Source organism: Heterodontus francisci, chromosome 11, assembly GCF_036365525.1.
Source record: "Heterodontus francisci isolate sHetFra1 chromosome 11, sHetFra1.hap1, whole genome shotgun sequence".
NCBI lineage: Eukaryota > Metazoa > Chordata > Chondrichthyes > Heterodontiformes > Heterodontidae > Heterodontus > Heterodontus francisci.
In genome coordinates, this window is record NC_090381.1 from 81,388,020 (window position 1) to 81,401,782 (window position 13,763).

Consider the following 13,763-nt stretch of genomic DNA (forward strand, 5'->3'; position numbering starts at 1 on the left):
AAATACTGGCCTCGTCAACGACACCCACATCCCATGCAAGAATATTTAAAAAAAAATGACACCAAGCCACATGAGATATTTGGTCAGATCACCACAAGCTTTGTCAACAGAGGTAGGTTTTAAGGAGTGCCTTAAAGGAGGAAAGCAAGGTGGAGAGGTTTAGGGAGAGAATTCATGAGCTTAGGGCCTAGGCAACTGAAGGCATGGCCACCAGTGGTGGAGTGATTAAAATCGGGGATGCTCAAGAGGTCAGAATTAGATGAGCGCAGATATCACAGGGTTGTGGGATTGGAGGAGATTACAGAGATAGGGAGGGGTGAAGCTATGGAGGGATTTGACAACAAGAATGAGAATTTTAAAATCAAAATGTTGCTTGACGGGGAGCTAATGTAGGTCAGCAGGCACGGGTGATAGGGGAACAGGGTTTGGTGCGAGTTAAGATGTGGATGACAGAGTTTTGGATGATCACTAGTTTTATGGCTGGTGGAGTGTGGGAGACCAGTCAGAGTGCATTGGAATAGTCAAGTCTGGAGGTAACAAGCCATGAATGAGGGTTTCAGCAGCTGATGAGCTGAGACAGGGCAGTCGGGCGATGTTTGAGGTGGAAATGTGTGATCTTAGTGATGGCATGAAAATGTGGTTGGAAGCTCATCTTGGGGTCACACATGACACCAAGGTTGTGAATGGTCTAGTTTAGTCTCAGACTGTTGCCAGAGAGAGGGATGGAGTGGGTCGCAAGGGAATGGTGTTTGGAGCAGGGACTGAAAACAATGGCTTCAGTCTTGCCAATATTTAATTTCTGCTCATCCATTACTGGATGTCAGCTAAGCAGTCTGATAACTTAGCAACATTGGAGGATTCGAGAGAGGTGGTGGTGAGGTAGAGCTGGGTGCCGTCATTGTGCATGTGGAAACTAACGTTGTGTTTTCGGATGATGATGTTGAGAGGCAGCATTTAGATGAGAAATAGGGGGCCGAGGATAGATTCTTGGAGGACCCGAGAGGTGACTGTGCGGGAACAGGAAGACAAGCCATTGCAAGTGATATTCTGGCTGTGATTATATAGATGAGAACGGAACTGGGTGAGAGCAGTCCCACCCAGGTGGAAAACAGTGGAAAGGTGTTGGAGGAGGATGTTGTGGTCAATTGTGTGAAAGGTTGCAGAAAGGTCAAGAAGGATGAGGAGTGATAGTTTTCCTTTGTCTCAGTAACATAGAATGTCATTTGTGACTGATCAGAACCATTTCGGTACTGTGGCAGAGGCGGAAACCTGATTGAAGGGATTCAAACATGGAGTTCTAGGTACAGATTTGGGAGGCGACAATACGTTCAAGGACTTTGAAAAGGAAAGAGAGGTTGGAGATGGGGCAGTGGTTTGCAAGACGGTGGAGTCTGTGTTGGCGTTTGAGGAGAGGGGTGATGACGGCAGATTTAAAGGAGAGAGGGCCAACACCTGAAGAACTAACAACACTGGTAACAATATCAGCTCACGTGGGGACCAGGAAGGATTGGTTGGGTGGTGAGCAGTTCAGTGGGATTATGGTCGAGGGAGCAGAATGTGGGTCTCGGGGATAAGATGAGATTGGGAGGGAATGATGGGGGATAGGAGAGAAACTAGAGAAAGATACAAGTTCATGGCTGGGTGAAGCTTTAGAGGAAGTTTGGCTAGTAGGAGGGATGAGGCAGAGGCGGCTGATTGGATAGTCTCAATCTTGGTGACAAAGATCCATGAGATCATACTTATTGTTGAAGGTGAGGGTGGAGGAGAGACAGAAGAGGGGCTTATGACAACATTGCAGTAGAGCAAAGCAACAGGGGGTTATCTTTGCAGGATGATCCTGGAATAGTGAGCAATTTTAGCAGACAAGAGCAGGATGCAGTGAGGCTTTATGTGGTTTGGCCAGATCTGGCAGCGGATGGCTCAACCAGTTGTCCACCATTTCCTTTCAAGTCAGTGTCACTTGAACTTTAAGGGAGCGGCCAGGGTGAGAGTAATGGTTTTATTGGGGACTAGTGCATCAAAGGTTGGGGGGGGTGGGGGTGGGGTGGGGCTGAACAAATCAGTAACTGAAGAAATGTTGTGGTGAATGGAGGACCAAAGGCTAGATGATTGGGAATTTGAAAGTGCAGTTGTAAGTTAATTGGGGGATAGATTTTCCAGGGTTGGATACAGAAGCAAGTTGGGTTGAGGTGTGGAAAGGGATGTGGGTGGAGAATGATACAAAAAAAGTGATCAGAGATGGCCTTAGCTGTGATTGATACCATGGGGCTGGCAAGAGAAAGGGGTGGCTGTGAATATGGGTTGGGGAGGTTACGTGGAGGGAGAGATTTAGAGAAGATGAGAGGGCAGTGAACTCAGGAGAGAGAGCATCATGAGTTGAGATGGAGGTTGAAATCACCTGAGGATGAGAAGTCATTCGCTGCTGTAGCTGCACCACAAACTCTGTACCTTTTCTTGACCGCTGTGTCAGACTGAACCAGACTATTTGCAAGCTCAGTGTTCAGTTTGGCTTCCAACTCCCATTTCTTCTCAATCACAAAGATTGACTACTTCCTCCTACATAACATCACTAGCCCCTACCCCTGCCTGAGCCCTTCTGCTGAAGTCCTCACCCTTTGCCACATGTGGACTCAACAATTTTAATGCTCTCCTACCTTGCTTTCTGTCCTCTGTAAATTCAGCTGATCCATGAATCTGCTGCCCCTCCTTGCTGACCTACATTTGCGCCCTGTCTCCAAACACCTTAAGTATATAATTGTTCCTTTTCCAATTTCTCTGCATGGACTCATTCCTCCTTCTCCCATTCAGCTCCTTCGGCTTTACAAAAACTCCCCAAACCCCCAAGAATGCTCTTATCTTTTGACTGTTGCCTCGTCCATCCCCATCTTTTTGCTCCATTATTGGCTGCTCTGCCTTCAGCTGCCTACCGAAACTCCATCTCTCTCCCTTCCCTCACTTTCCTCCTCTTTTAACACCCTCCTTAAAAGTCATCCCTTTGACTAAGCTTGTGCTCACCGATCCTAATATCTCAGTTGGCTTTTTGTTGTTTTGTCTTGTATCTCTGAGGTAACTTGGAATGTTCTCCTATACTGAAGTTATATAAAAGCATGCTGCTGCTGTCGGTGCTGAGGTTGTTCACTGGTCAGTTGAGGATGTGCAGTTTATATGCAGCCTTTCAAATGTGTTAAAGCAGTATATGGACTGGGAGTGGGTACAGTACTTCAATATGACCCCATGTTCACTCTTGTACTTAATCATCTGTTGCTAATGCATTGTTGCAGGTTTCAACCAATTTTGACATTAGGCTTCAGTGGCTATGATTGTCTCTCCTGCAGTAGCCTCTTGATTCTGTTGGGGGTAGTCTTTATTGCCTCAGCCATACTATCATCTTATTAGACATTGCCTAAATGCGGGATTCTGTTCCAAGTTGAGAAATTGTACCTTACTGTCGCATTTAACAACTGTATCTTGCAGCCGATGTGGCCCAAAAATGTGCAGGGCTAAGACATGCTGATGATGAATTGGAATGCAGGTCAAGGGGATCTCAAGGTATCCAGCAACATCGATACCATCGCAGATCTGAGGGAATGCAGGCTTTCCAAAGTGAAAAAAATGCCCTTTATTGCAATGCCTATAGGACTAAAGATTTTTAAAATCTCCCCAGTTGGCTATTCTAGCTGATATCCAATATTGTCCTCCTTTAGCAATAAAAGGAACATTCTGTTAACTGCTGCCCCTTTTTTCACAATGGTGTCATACTGTGAAATACAATGCCCATTGTTTATTTTTGATAGGCTGTTGTAGAATATTAATGACTTGGATGAAGGAGTAAAGAGATATATCCAAACAGGAAGTTACAAGACGTCATCGATTAAGTGAGTGAGCAAAACTCTGGCAAATGGAGTTCAATGTGGGCCTGTGTGAGGTTATCAAATTTGGGCCCAAGAAAGGTAAATGAGTATTTTCTAAATGGTGAGCAAATAGATTTGGGAGTCCAAGTACACAAATTATTAAAAGCCAATAGAAAGAAGTAAAAAGCAGTCAAAAAAGGCTAATTCATCTGAAGGGGGCTGGCAAACAAAGGTGAGGAAGTTATGGTTCAGTTGTATAGATCCTTGGTCTGAAATACTGCATTCAGTTTTGGGCACCGCATCTCAGGAAGTACATATTGGTCTTGTAGGGGGTGCAGTGCAGATTCACCAGACTGCTATCTGGGGCTTGGAGTGTTAAATTGTGAGGAGAGATTTCATAAACTTGTCTTTTATTTCCTTGAATATGGGTGGTTGAGGGATGATCGAGGTGTTTAAAATTTTAAAAGGATTTGACTGGGTCGATAAGAAGAAATAATTCCTCTGGTGGGGGAATCAAGGTCAAGGGAACATATTTAAGAAAGGGTGGGGGGGGGGGGGGCGGGTGGGTGACAGAGAGCAGGAAACTCTAGGCCAGTTAGCCAAACATCTGTCATTGGGAAATGCTAGAATCCATTATTAAGGAAGTAGTAGCAGGACATTTAGAAAATCATAATGCAGAGTCAGTATGGTTTTATAAAAGGGAAATCTTGTTTGGCAAATTATTAGAATTCTTTGAGGATGTAACAAGCAGGGTGGATAAAGGGGAACGAGTAGATGTAGTGTATTTGGATTTCCAAAAGTCATTAGATAAGGTGCCACATAAAGGGTTGGGTAATATATTCGCATGGAAAGAGGATTGGCTAACTAACAGGAAACAAAGAGTTGGGATAAATGGGGCATTTTCAGGTTGGCAAACTGTAACTAGAGTGCCACAGGGATCAGTGTTGGGGCCTCAACTATTTACAATTTATATTAGTGACTTGGATAAAGGGACAGAGTGTATTGTAGCCAAATTTGCTGACAATACAAAGTTAGATGGGAAAACAAGTTATGAGGAGGACACAGTTTGCAAAGAGATATAGATAGCTTAAGTGAGTGGGCAAAAATTTGGTAGATGGATTATAATGTGGGAAAATGTGAGGTTGTCCACTTTGGCAGGAAGAATAGACAAGCAAAATATTATTTACATGGAGAAAGATTGCAGAATGCTGCAGTACAGAGGGATCTGGGTGTCCTTGAATCGCAAAAGTTATCCTGTAGGTACAGCAAATAATGAAGACAAGTGGAATGTAGGCATTTATTGCAAGGGGGGGTGAGTATAAAAGTAGGGAAGTCTTGCTACAGCTGTACAGGGTATTGGTGAGACCGCACCTAGAGTACTGCGTGCAGTTTTGGTCTCCGTATTTAAGGACGGATATACTTGCAATGGAAGCAGTTCAGAGAAGGTTTACTAAGCTGATTCCTGGAATGAAAGGGTTGTTTTATGAGGAAGGTTTGAGTAGATTGGGCCTATACTAATTGGAGATTAGAAGAATGAGAGGTGATCTTATTGAAACATAAGATTCTGAGTGGGCTTCACAGGGTAGATGCTGAGAGGATGTTTCCCCTTGTGGGGGAATCTAGAATTCGGGGACACCGTTTCAAAATAAGGTCTCCTTTTTAAGATGGAGATGAGGAGGAATTTCTTCTTTGAGGGTCATTAATCTTTGGAATTCTCTTCCCTACAGAGCAGTGGGAGGCTGGATCATTGAATATTAAAGGCTGAATCCGATTTTTGATCTACAGGGGAGTCGAGGGTTATGGGGTGCAGGCAGGAAAGTGGAATTAAGGCCACAATAAGATCAGCCATGATCGTGAATGGCAGAGCAGGCTCGAGGGCCTGAATGGCCTACTCCTATTTCTTAAGTTCTTGTGTTATCATTGACCAGAAACTTAACTGGATCAGCCATATAAATACTCCGGCTGCAAGAGCAGGTCAGAGGCTGGGAATTCTGCAGAGAGTAACTCCCCTCCTGACTCCCCAAAGCCTGTTCACCATCTACAAGGCACACGTCAGGAGTGTGATGGAATACTGCCCACTTGCTGGATGGGTGCAGTTCCAACACACTTAAACTTGACACCATCATGGACAAAGCAGCCTGCTTAATGACACCCCAGCCAGCAGCTTCAACATTCACTCCCTCCACTATCGGCGCATACTGGCAACAGTGTTTACCATTTACACTGCAGCAACTCACCAAGCCTCCTTCGACAAACTCACGACCTCTACCTAGAAGAACAAGGGCAGCAGATGCATGGGAACACCACTACCTGCAAGTTCCCCTTCAAGCCACACACCATCCTGACTTGGAATATATTGCTGTTCCTTTGCTGTCGCTGGGTCAAAAATCTGGAACTCCCTTACTAACAGGACTGTGGATGTACCTACACCAGATGAACTGCAGCAGTTCAAGAAGGCAGCTCACCACCACCTTTTTCAAGGGCAATTAGGGGTGGGCAACAAATGCTGGCTTTGCCAGCGACGCTCATATCCCATGAAAGAATTAAAAAAAAAACTGACTTCCCCTCCAAAATCCTGGTTCTGTATCTCTTCTGTATTGTAAAAATTAGCCACTTTTAGTTGTCATATTTTTGTTCGCCAGCAGAAATGTACTAGTTCAAAGGGACTGCCCAGCCATGTTCTTGATGATGAATTGTAACACTTTGGCACTTAGGTCATTCCATCGGACTAATAATCTAGAATTTGATACCGGCGTCTACGCACTTCCAAAAATTTGAAGTTATCTAACATCAGAGTTTTGATGATCTGGCACTCAATAATTAGTTACTGGTTCTATTTTTGTGGCTATGAAAAGTCACTTAGATAAATTCTAGACAAAGTTCCAAATTTGTTTATGTATATAGAACAGAGTGCAAACTGTAAAGGATAGCAATTTGCCTGCCTGCTTTCCCATCCTCCTTCAGTCCTTCCACTCTGTCAAACCTTTTGCCTTGTATTCTCAGCTACCTTTTTCCGTCTCTGGAGGTGGAGCTGATCTTGCACAGATTGTTACCTCAGGTTTGCTACACATAGTTGAAAGATACAAAACCAATAAAGAGAGCTTAGTAGTTGAATTGGGACGTTATGGTAACATTTAAATGTCTGAAGGCTTCAAAAACTAGTACATTTTCAATTTTACTGTGAATTTTAGTTATTTGCATCTTTCATACAAATTTGCTGACATTTTTGAGTTGTAGAATTCTGCTGCGTCCTTTTAAAAGTGAGATTGGTAAGCGTGCAAACTTTTTGAATTAAAAACAAAACATTTGAAGCTTCACCCTAGGTTAATTTGTCAGGCTTTCATTCTATAGTAATGGATAAAAAGTATGTTTTAAATCAGGTCTTATTGAGGCCTAATAAAGATACTACAACTTGGTGATTGGAAGGAGAGATGGAGGATGAAGGAATTTTAATAGGTTGCTGTATAAGAACAATGGATGAGAACACTGAAATATGTGATATATTGATTTAAAAAAAAAACATTTTTCTTATTGCTTAAGGTGTGACAGCATAGAAAAACTGAAAGTCCTACTGCCTAAGTTGGAACTAGAATTAAAAGATCAAGCAAAGTTTAAGGATTTTTACCAGTTCACGTTCAACTTTGCAAAGAACCCGGGCCAGAAGGGCTTAGGTAAGTGCAGTATAAAAGATCTGTTGAACTTCAAAAAAAATTTCAGCGCATAAGTAAACTAAAAAGAACAGCATTCTGACAGACTTTACATTATTTATTGTAGTTGCTTCGAAGTAATGCAGCCTATGAGGAATAGATTTTTCACTGAATGCATAGAGAAAATTTAAGGCAGAAGAATACAAAACTTCTAATGTGTCCCAGACCTGAAGTTTGAGTCATAATTTGTTTTTGTTTTTATTGTGTTTCAGCAGGGGCTGCTTAATAACAAGGCAGAAAAAAGTCATGTGGCATGTTATTGTAATCTTATAGTTATAATGCGGCAGTCACGTAAATTGGAGTTGGTGTGTTGGTAGTTGCGATTGCCCCTTGGTGGAAGTAAGGGATGGTAAATTAAGTTGTCAGTTTTGTTTACTTTTTTAACATTGCTTGACTGTAAATAGTGTTCCAACTGGAGCAATTTAAAATCAAAACTTTTGTAACTTTTTTGCCCTACTCTAGTACTTCTACATTTGGGCTAATATTTCTCCAAAGCATTGATCCTAACGGTTTGTTGTCTTCTATTTTTGACTATATTTATGAAATTAGTGTCAGATTGCAGTATATTTTGAGGAATGCAGATCGACATACATGTAGCAACATGGATTTATCAACAAAATACTCACTACTTCCCCTCTCACTACTTCCCCTTAATGTTGTTATACAGGAAGTCATTCTTTGATAGCTTGTGTATTATTTAATAAAAATCGAGTTCTTATAAAACAAACACTAAAAATGAACATAGCTTCTCATTTTATGGCAAATATGGTCTAATACAGTAGTTTGGGCAGGTAAGAAATTACCTGAACCACTTAACTCGCTAAGTGGAGCAGAGGACTCAGCCTTCCAAACTTCAGGTGCTGCTGTTGGACACATATTTAGGATATGGCCTTCCAACAGATTATTAGGACAGAAACCAAAAGTGCCCCTGTCAACCCACAAAAGCAACCTGCCCTTGCTAGATTCCAAACTAGGGCTGTCGGGGGCCGGTGGATGCCTTATAGTACCGTTAGCCCAGGAAGAGGTACTTCACTAAACATGCTCTTGCATGTGTTAGTCCTCTACCATGCTGTCACAGTTGTGAACACCCAGAAGTAGTCACTGAGTAGATTCAAGAAGCTGACATAAGGCCCTTTTAGGGTTGGACAGCTCAGATATGACTGTTCAGTATCTTATCTAGTTACTTCACATCTTCTGAGACCGAGTAATGCTCAACTCCAGTGCAAATCGACCCATCTGATATATTTGCCCGCACTCTGGAAAATCTCCACAAATATATCTGCGCCGTATTTATCTCCATGTCTGCAGACAACACAGAAAATCTAAAGGAAGCTTGGGAACAAGACCTAGGCTGCCAGATAACGAGGAATAGGGAGAAGTGTGGAGGCAGAGCCGCAGGACCTTCACATGCAACAGAATGCAAGAGGGGCAGATCTAATTTTTCAAAGGTATAAACATAGATTAACTTTAGAAAAATGTTTTAAAAAATGATAACCGTTCATGGCTTTACGAAATTGCCATGCAACAATTAAATTCATTTTGAAAATTTAATTTTAATCCTTTGTGATCTTTGCAAAATTAATCAGAAGAGAGGAAAAAAAGAAAATATTGGAAATAATCTGAAGGCCCTTCATCTGAAAAGAGAAAAAGGCAGGTCAAAGTTTTGTGTAGAAAGCCTGGGTCAGAACTGATTCAAATGAATATATGTGGATTACTAAACATAACCTGGTATGGACTTGATGATTTGATTCTTCCAATCCTGCAGCTGATGGTTACCAGGTGTTATTATCCTTCATTACATGTCTACAGATGATTATTAAAGAAGATTCTTGATCCTTTTGGTCTGGTTGTGATTTTAGGTATTCAAAATCCTGTTTAAAATCTGATTTTCATGATTCCTGGCACTTCAACAATAAATGTTTTACCTCCAGGTATTCCAGCTGATCTTACTGCTACAAAACAAATTCTTGAAAATAAGAGTTTGTACTTTGAGCAGTTTGTTTAAATTATTAAACAGTTATATCTTTGGCAGATTGACTAGGTCACAAAAGATCAAATAAACTGCTGATTAAGTATGAATGGCCAAATTAAAATGTTAGTGTTTGAATTTTCTCTCTTCCAATTTATTTGTAAAAGCCCAAATTTAGGGGAAAAACCTTTGGTGCTTGACTACTTAAAAATTTTTTTTTAAATGTACAGGAGCACAAAATGTCATTTGATTCCCTTTTTTTTTTACTCATTCATGGGATATGGGCATCGCTGGCTAGGACAACATTTATTGCCCATCCCTAATTGTCCTCGAGAAGGTGGTGGTGAGATGCCTTCTTGAACTGCTGCTGTCTGTGTGGGGTAGGTACACCTGAAGCAGTGTGCTTTGATAACACCATTTATCTTGCCCTGCGTTAAGTTTTTGGTTGTTTTTATTGGCTTGTGTCCGGTTTGGTTAAAATTCTGGATTTAAAATATTTTTTGTTTCATTTGATGGGATCAGACAGGATAAAGAAAGAAGAGGTTCCCATGTCCAAGTTTTCTCCTGACAGTCTAGCAGTATATAGCATATATCTTTGTCTTTGTTTACCTAGTCATAGAAGGTTCACCAGATCTAGGCCATAAGAAATCTGTCTTAATCATTATGAATCTCTGAATTTGTATTTCTATACTTGAAGTTCACCTTTCTCACAGGAAATAATCTGCCTGTAAAATAAATGTTTGCTAAGGTGACAATTAACCAAAATACCAACACTTTATGCAGTGTTTTTATAAACTCATCTTAGTGATCTCAAGCACACCACATTAATAATGTGATCATTCTCTTGTGATTTCCATTTCAGCCACATGATGTGGTCAAAAGTGTCCTTTGAGTGAAAGGGTAGAGTAGCAGACAAATAAATCTGCACTGCTGGTTCAACAAAGATGAGACCCTGTTCCTCTCAATTTGGGGGATGGAACTTTGTGTAGATTTGAGAAATCCGGAAATGAAAAGGGAAGAAACTGAAGGGAATTAATCTATCTTTGTTGACTTAAAAGCATTCTACCTAACTCTGCTCCCATTTTGTGGAGGATAAAATGAAGATTCTGAATGTTGGTTGTTTCATAACGAGTGAAGCACTATCACTGACTCAAAAGCAAATAATTTCCATTAACCTGTACAGTTTCATTGTTTATGAAATATGGTGGCATGATCTAGGTTTTGCAACCCAGATTAGTTAATGACATTTGGCAAAATCCCAGAAAAGAGTTGAAGCTCATCCACATTTTTTATAACATTTCATAATCTGAAAAATAAGTATGACTGGAGTTTTAACTCTGGCTGATTAAAACCCAGCTTCTGGCATCTCAATGCTACAGTACAAACTACCTGCAATTTGGTGATTCGGTCATGTAAGGATGACTGTTGTCTGAAGTGTCCTATTAAAGTTAGGATATAGGCATGGTGTTGGAGAAAATGTAGAGGGAACTGTATTCTGCAGCTAGCCTATATTGTACCTAACCTGAGAGTGCCATTTGGTGCAAAAGATGGAAAATATTTGTGTTGAAATCCCTCCTCTTAATCACAAAATTGACAAATAGGACAAGGAGAATACAGTTACAAGCAGGAAAGCAAAATCAGATAGATGTCTGTTTTAATTATTTAAATATTGATGCTTATAAATATAGTCATATTTAGGGAGAAGTTACATGCAAATGGAATCTAAAAATGGAAATCCAATATATATATCTCATATTATAAACATTTTGCTCCTACTGCTGATGAACAGTTTAATTGTTAAAAATCCATTCTTTGCATCTGGCCATTTCCATTTGATTTTAACATGACTGACATGTTGACACTTGGCTGATTAGTCCTCACTCACTCGTGCCTGTCTGCTTTGGATGGGCATGTTGTGCAGTACTCAAAGTATTAGATAAAACTGAATTGTTCCTTTACCTTTGTTGTAAAGGACATTTGAGAAGCTAGTAAATAAACCAGTGTCTTCTTTTATGACATTGAGATTAATGGGGCCATCGAGTAGCATGTAATTCAATTGTAAATACTTTTAATCAAATATTATGAGAACAGTAATGCCTTTAGCTATTGGGATTTAAACATTTAATTACTTTTTAAACCACCTACTGATGTATCTGTAGTGAGCCTAATCTCTATAGGCATTTCCTGCTGATCAGGTGCTGAAACGGGAGTTTGATTATTGTTATAATTAGTTTTACATCACTTTTCCTCTAATTAAATAATTGTTACAGAAACCATGCCAAAATGGAAGAAAATTTGTATAAAATTAATGTTTAAAACTTATTAGGTTAAAAAACCTGCAGTGCTATTCTCGACCCTTTCCTCAAGATGTACTTAATATTTTCTTTTGCAGATTTGGAAATGGCAATTGCATACTGGAATTTAGTACTTGCTGGGCGATTCAAATTTTTAGATCTATGGAATAAGTTTTTATTGGTGAGTGCAAGTGTTCGCATTTCCAACTAACTTCTTTTTTGTTTTGAAAGTTAGTGATTTCTATTAGGACAGCCCCTAAAGAAGTTAAATCTGCTTTATGCAATGCAGGCATCAGGTTACACTCAGGTCTTTACAGCACAGGAGTTCATTAGGCTCATTGTGCCTGTGCTGGCTCTCAAAGAGCTATCCACTTATTTCCATTCCGACGCTTTAAAATTTTTCTTTTTCAAATATTTATCCACTTCCCTCTTGCAGATTCTGCTTTCACCACTAATTCTGATGAGATATTCCATGTCCTAAAAATCCTCTGTGTAAATATATTTCTTCTAACCACTCTTTGTTCTATTGGTCATGATCTTCAATTTATTCCCGCCAGTTACTGACTCAGTGGCCCGTGGACATAGTTTTTCTTTATTGGCAAAACCTCTCAATTTCAAAAGCCTCTTATTAGATCTTTTCTTAACCACCCTTGTTATATTGCAAAGATTCCTAATTTCTCTAGTCTCTCCTCATAACTAAAACCTCTTAGCCCTAAGATCACTCTGCTGAATCTCTTCTGCACATCTCCATAGCCTTGATGTCCTCCTGAAAGGAAGGTGCCTAAAACCCAACACAGTATTTTACTTCCTCAGTAAAATTCTCACTGGATTTGTGGTAAATGCAACAGTTGTCCTAGTTTTGTTTGAACTTCTAGGTTCTTAGTATTTACTTCAGGTCACTATTGGATTGCAGTAGGTTGCGAACATGGGATAAATTGCTGAAACAGATTTTCAGTTTTGTGCAGTAAAGCTTACTTTGTTTCTTGATGCATTCAAGCCTCAATTTATGGTTTTGATGTCTTAAAAATTATTGCGCATTTGCTTTTAGGAACATCATAAAAGATCAATACCTAAAGACACCTGGAACCTTCTGTTAGACTTCAGCTGTATGATTGCTGATGACATGTCCAATTATGATGAGGAAGGTATGCTATATAAAATAACTGGCAAAAAGATTATTCTGAAGCTGTTTTTAAATGTGTGGTGATTATTCATTCTATACTAAAATGTTTTGAAAAAATTGTTTTGATTACTTTGGAATCAGTCAATAAGATCTCTGCTTTGTAATTTAGTACTGTGAGCTATTTGTCAAACATTACTATGGGTTCTATGATTTTAATTATCAAGGTGAGACAGTTTAAATGTCAGCAAATTGTAGGGCACAGCAACTCAACTGGTTGTTCAGTAGTTTCATTTATTAGTAAAAGCTGCCAAAATCACATCAGTTACTATAGAGATGTTAAAAATGAGTGTGACATTAGATTCTGGGTTGAATACTTGCCATTTACCTCTGGCCTGAGTTCAAATCCAGCTTGACTTGATAGATTGATCGCACCATTGCATCTTAATCTAAGGAATGCAAATTTTGGTTACCTGAATTTATTCTTGCCAGAGATGAGCCACACAGCCTGAAACTGTCCTGAATTTGTTACAAAATTAGCACTCTCTCTTAAAATGCAGAAATGTTACATTGGTGCCAGAGTGGAGGACTACTCAATTGAGGCTGTTTTGTATCCTGCATCCAACCCTTGCAGTATCTGATCATGGAGTGCTTTCTGTCACAACGTCATTAAAGTTTAGTTTTTCTGATCTGTGTTCATCTTACTAAACAAAAGCTAACACACACTTAAGAGTATGTGCATGGTAATAGTTGACTTCATTGAATAACAATCTTAAATGAAATAAAAATGCTTTTTGGAAATATGGAAAACATTTACATGTG

General features: G+C 39.9%; 1 protein-coding gene across 8 annotated transcripts in view; it reads left to right on the forward strand.

The window, feature by feature from the left end:
• The window catches only part of LOC137375334 (DCN1-like protein 1), a 55,187-nt gene that overhangs the window by 36,678 nt on the left and 4,746 nt on the right, over positions 1-13,763 (forward strand). For 5 of the 8 annotated variants that reach the window (XM_068042343.1, XM_068042344.1, XM_068042342.1 and 2 more), the window contains 5 exons: positions 7,392-7,522; positions 8,867-9,006; positions 9,826-9,907; positions 11,920-12,002; positions 12,870-12,966. In XM_068042343.1, the coding sequence (XP_067898444.1) occupies positions 7,392-7,522; positions 8,867-9,006; positions 9,826-9,907; positions 11,920-12,002; positions 12,870-12,966 (533 nt within the window). Of the gene's footprint in view, positions 1-7,391; positions 7,523-8,866; positions 9,007-9,825; positions 9,908-11,919; positions 12,004-12,869; positions 12,967-13,763 lie in introns of those variants that run through there. The other 3 variants (XR_010975988.1, XM_068042347.1, XM_068042346.1) reach the window with 3 other exon arrangements.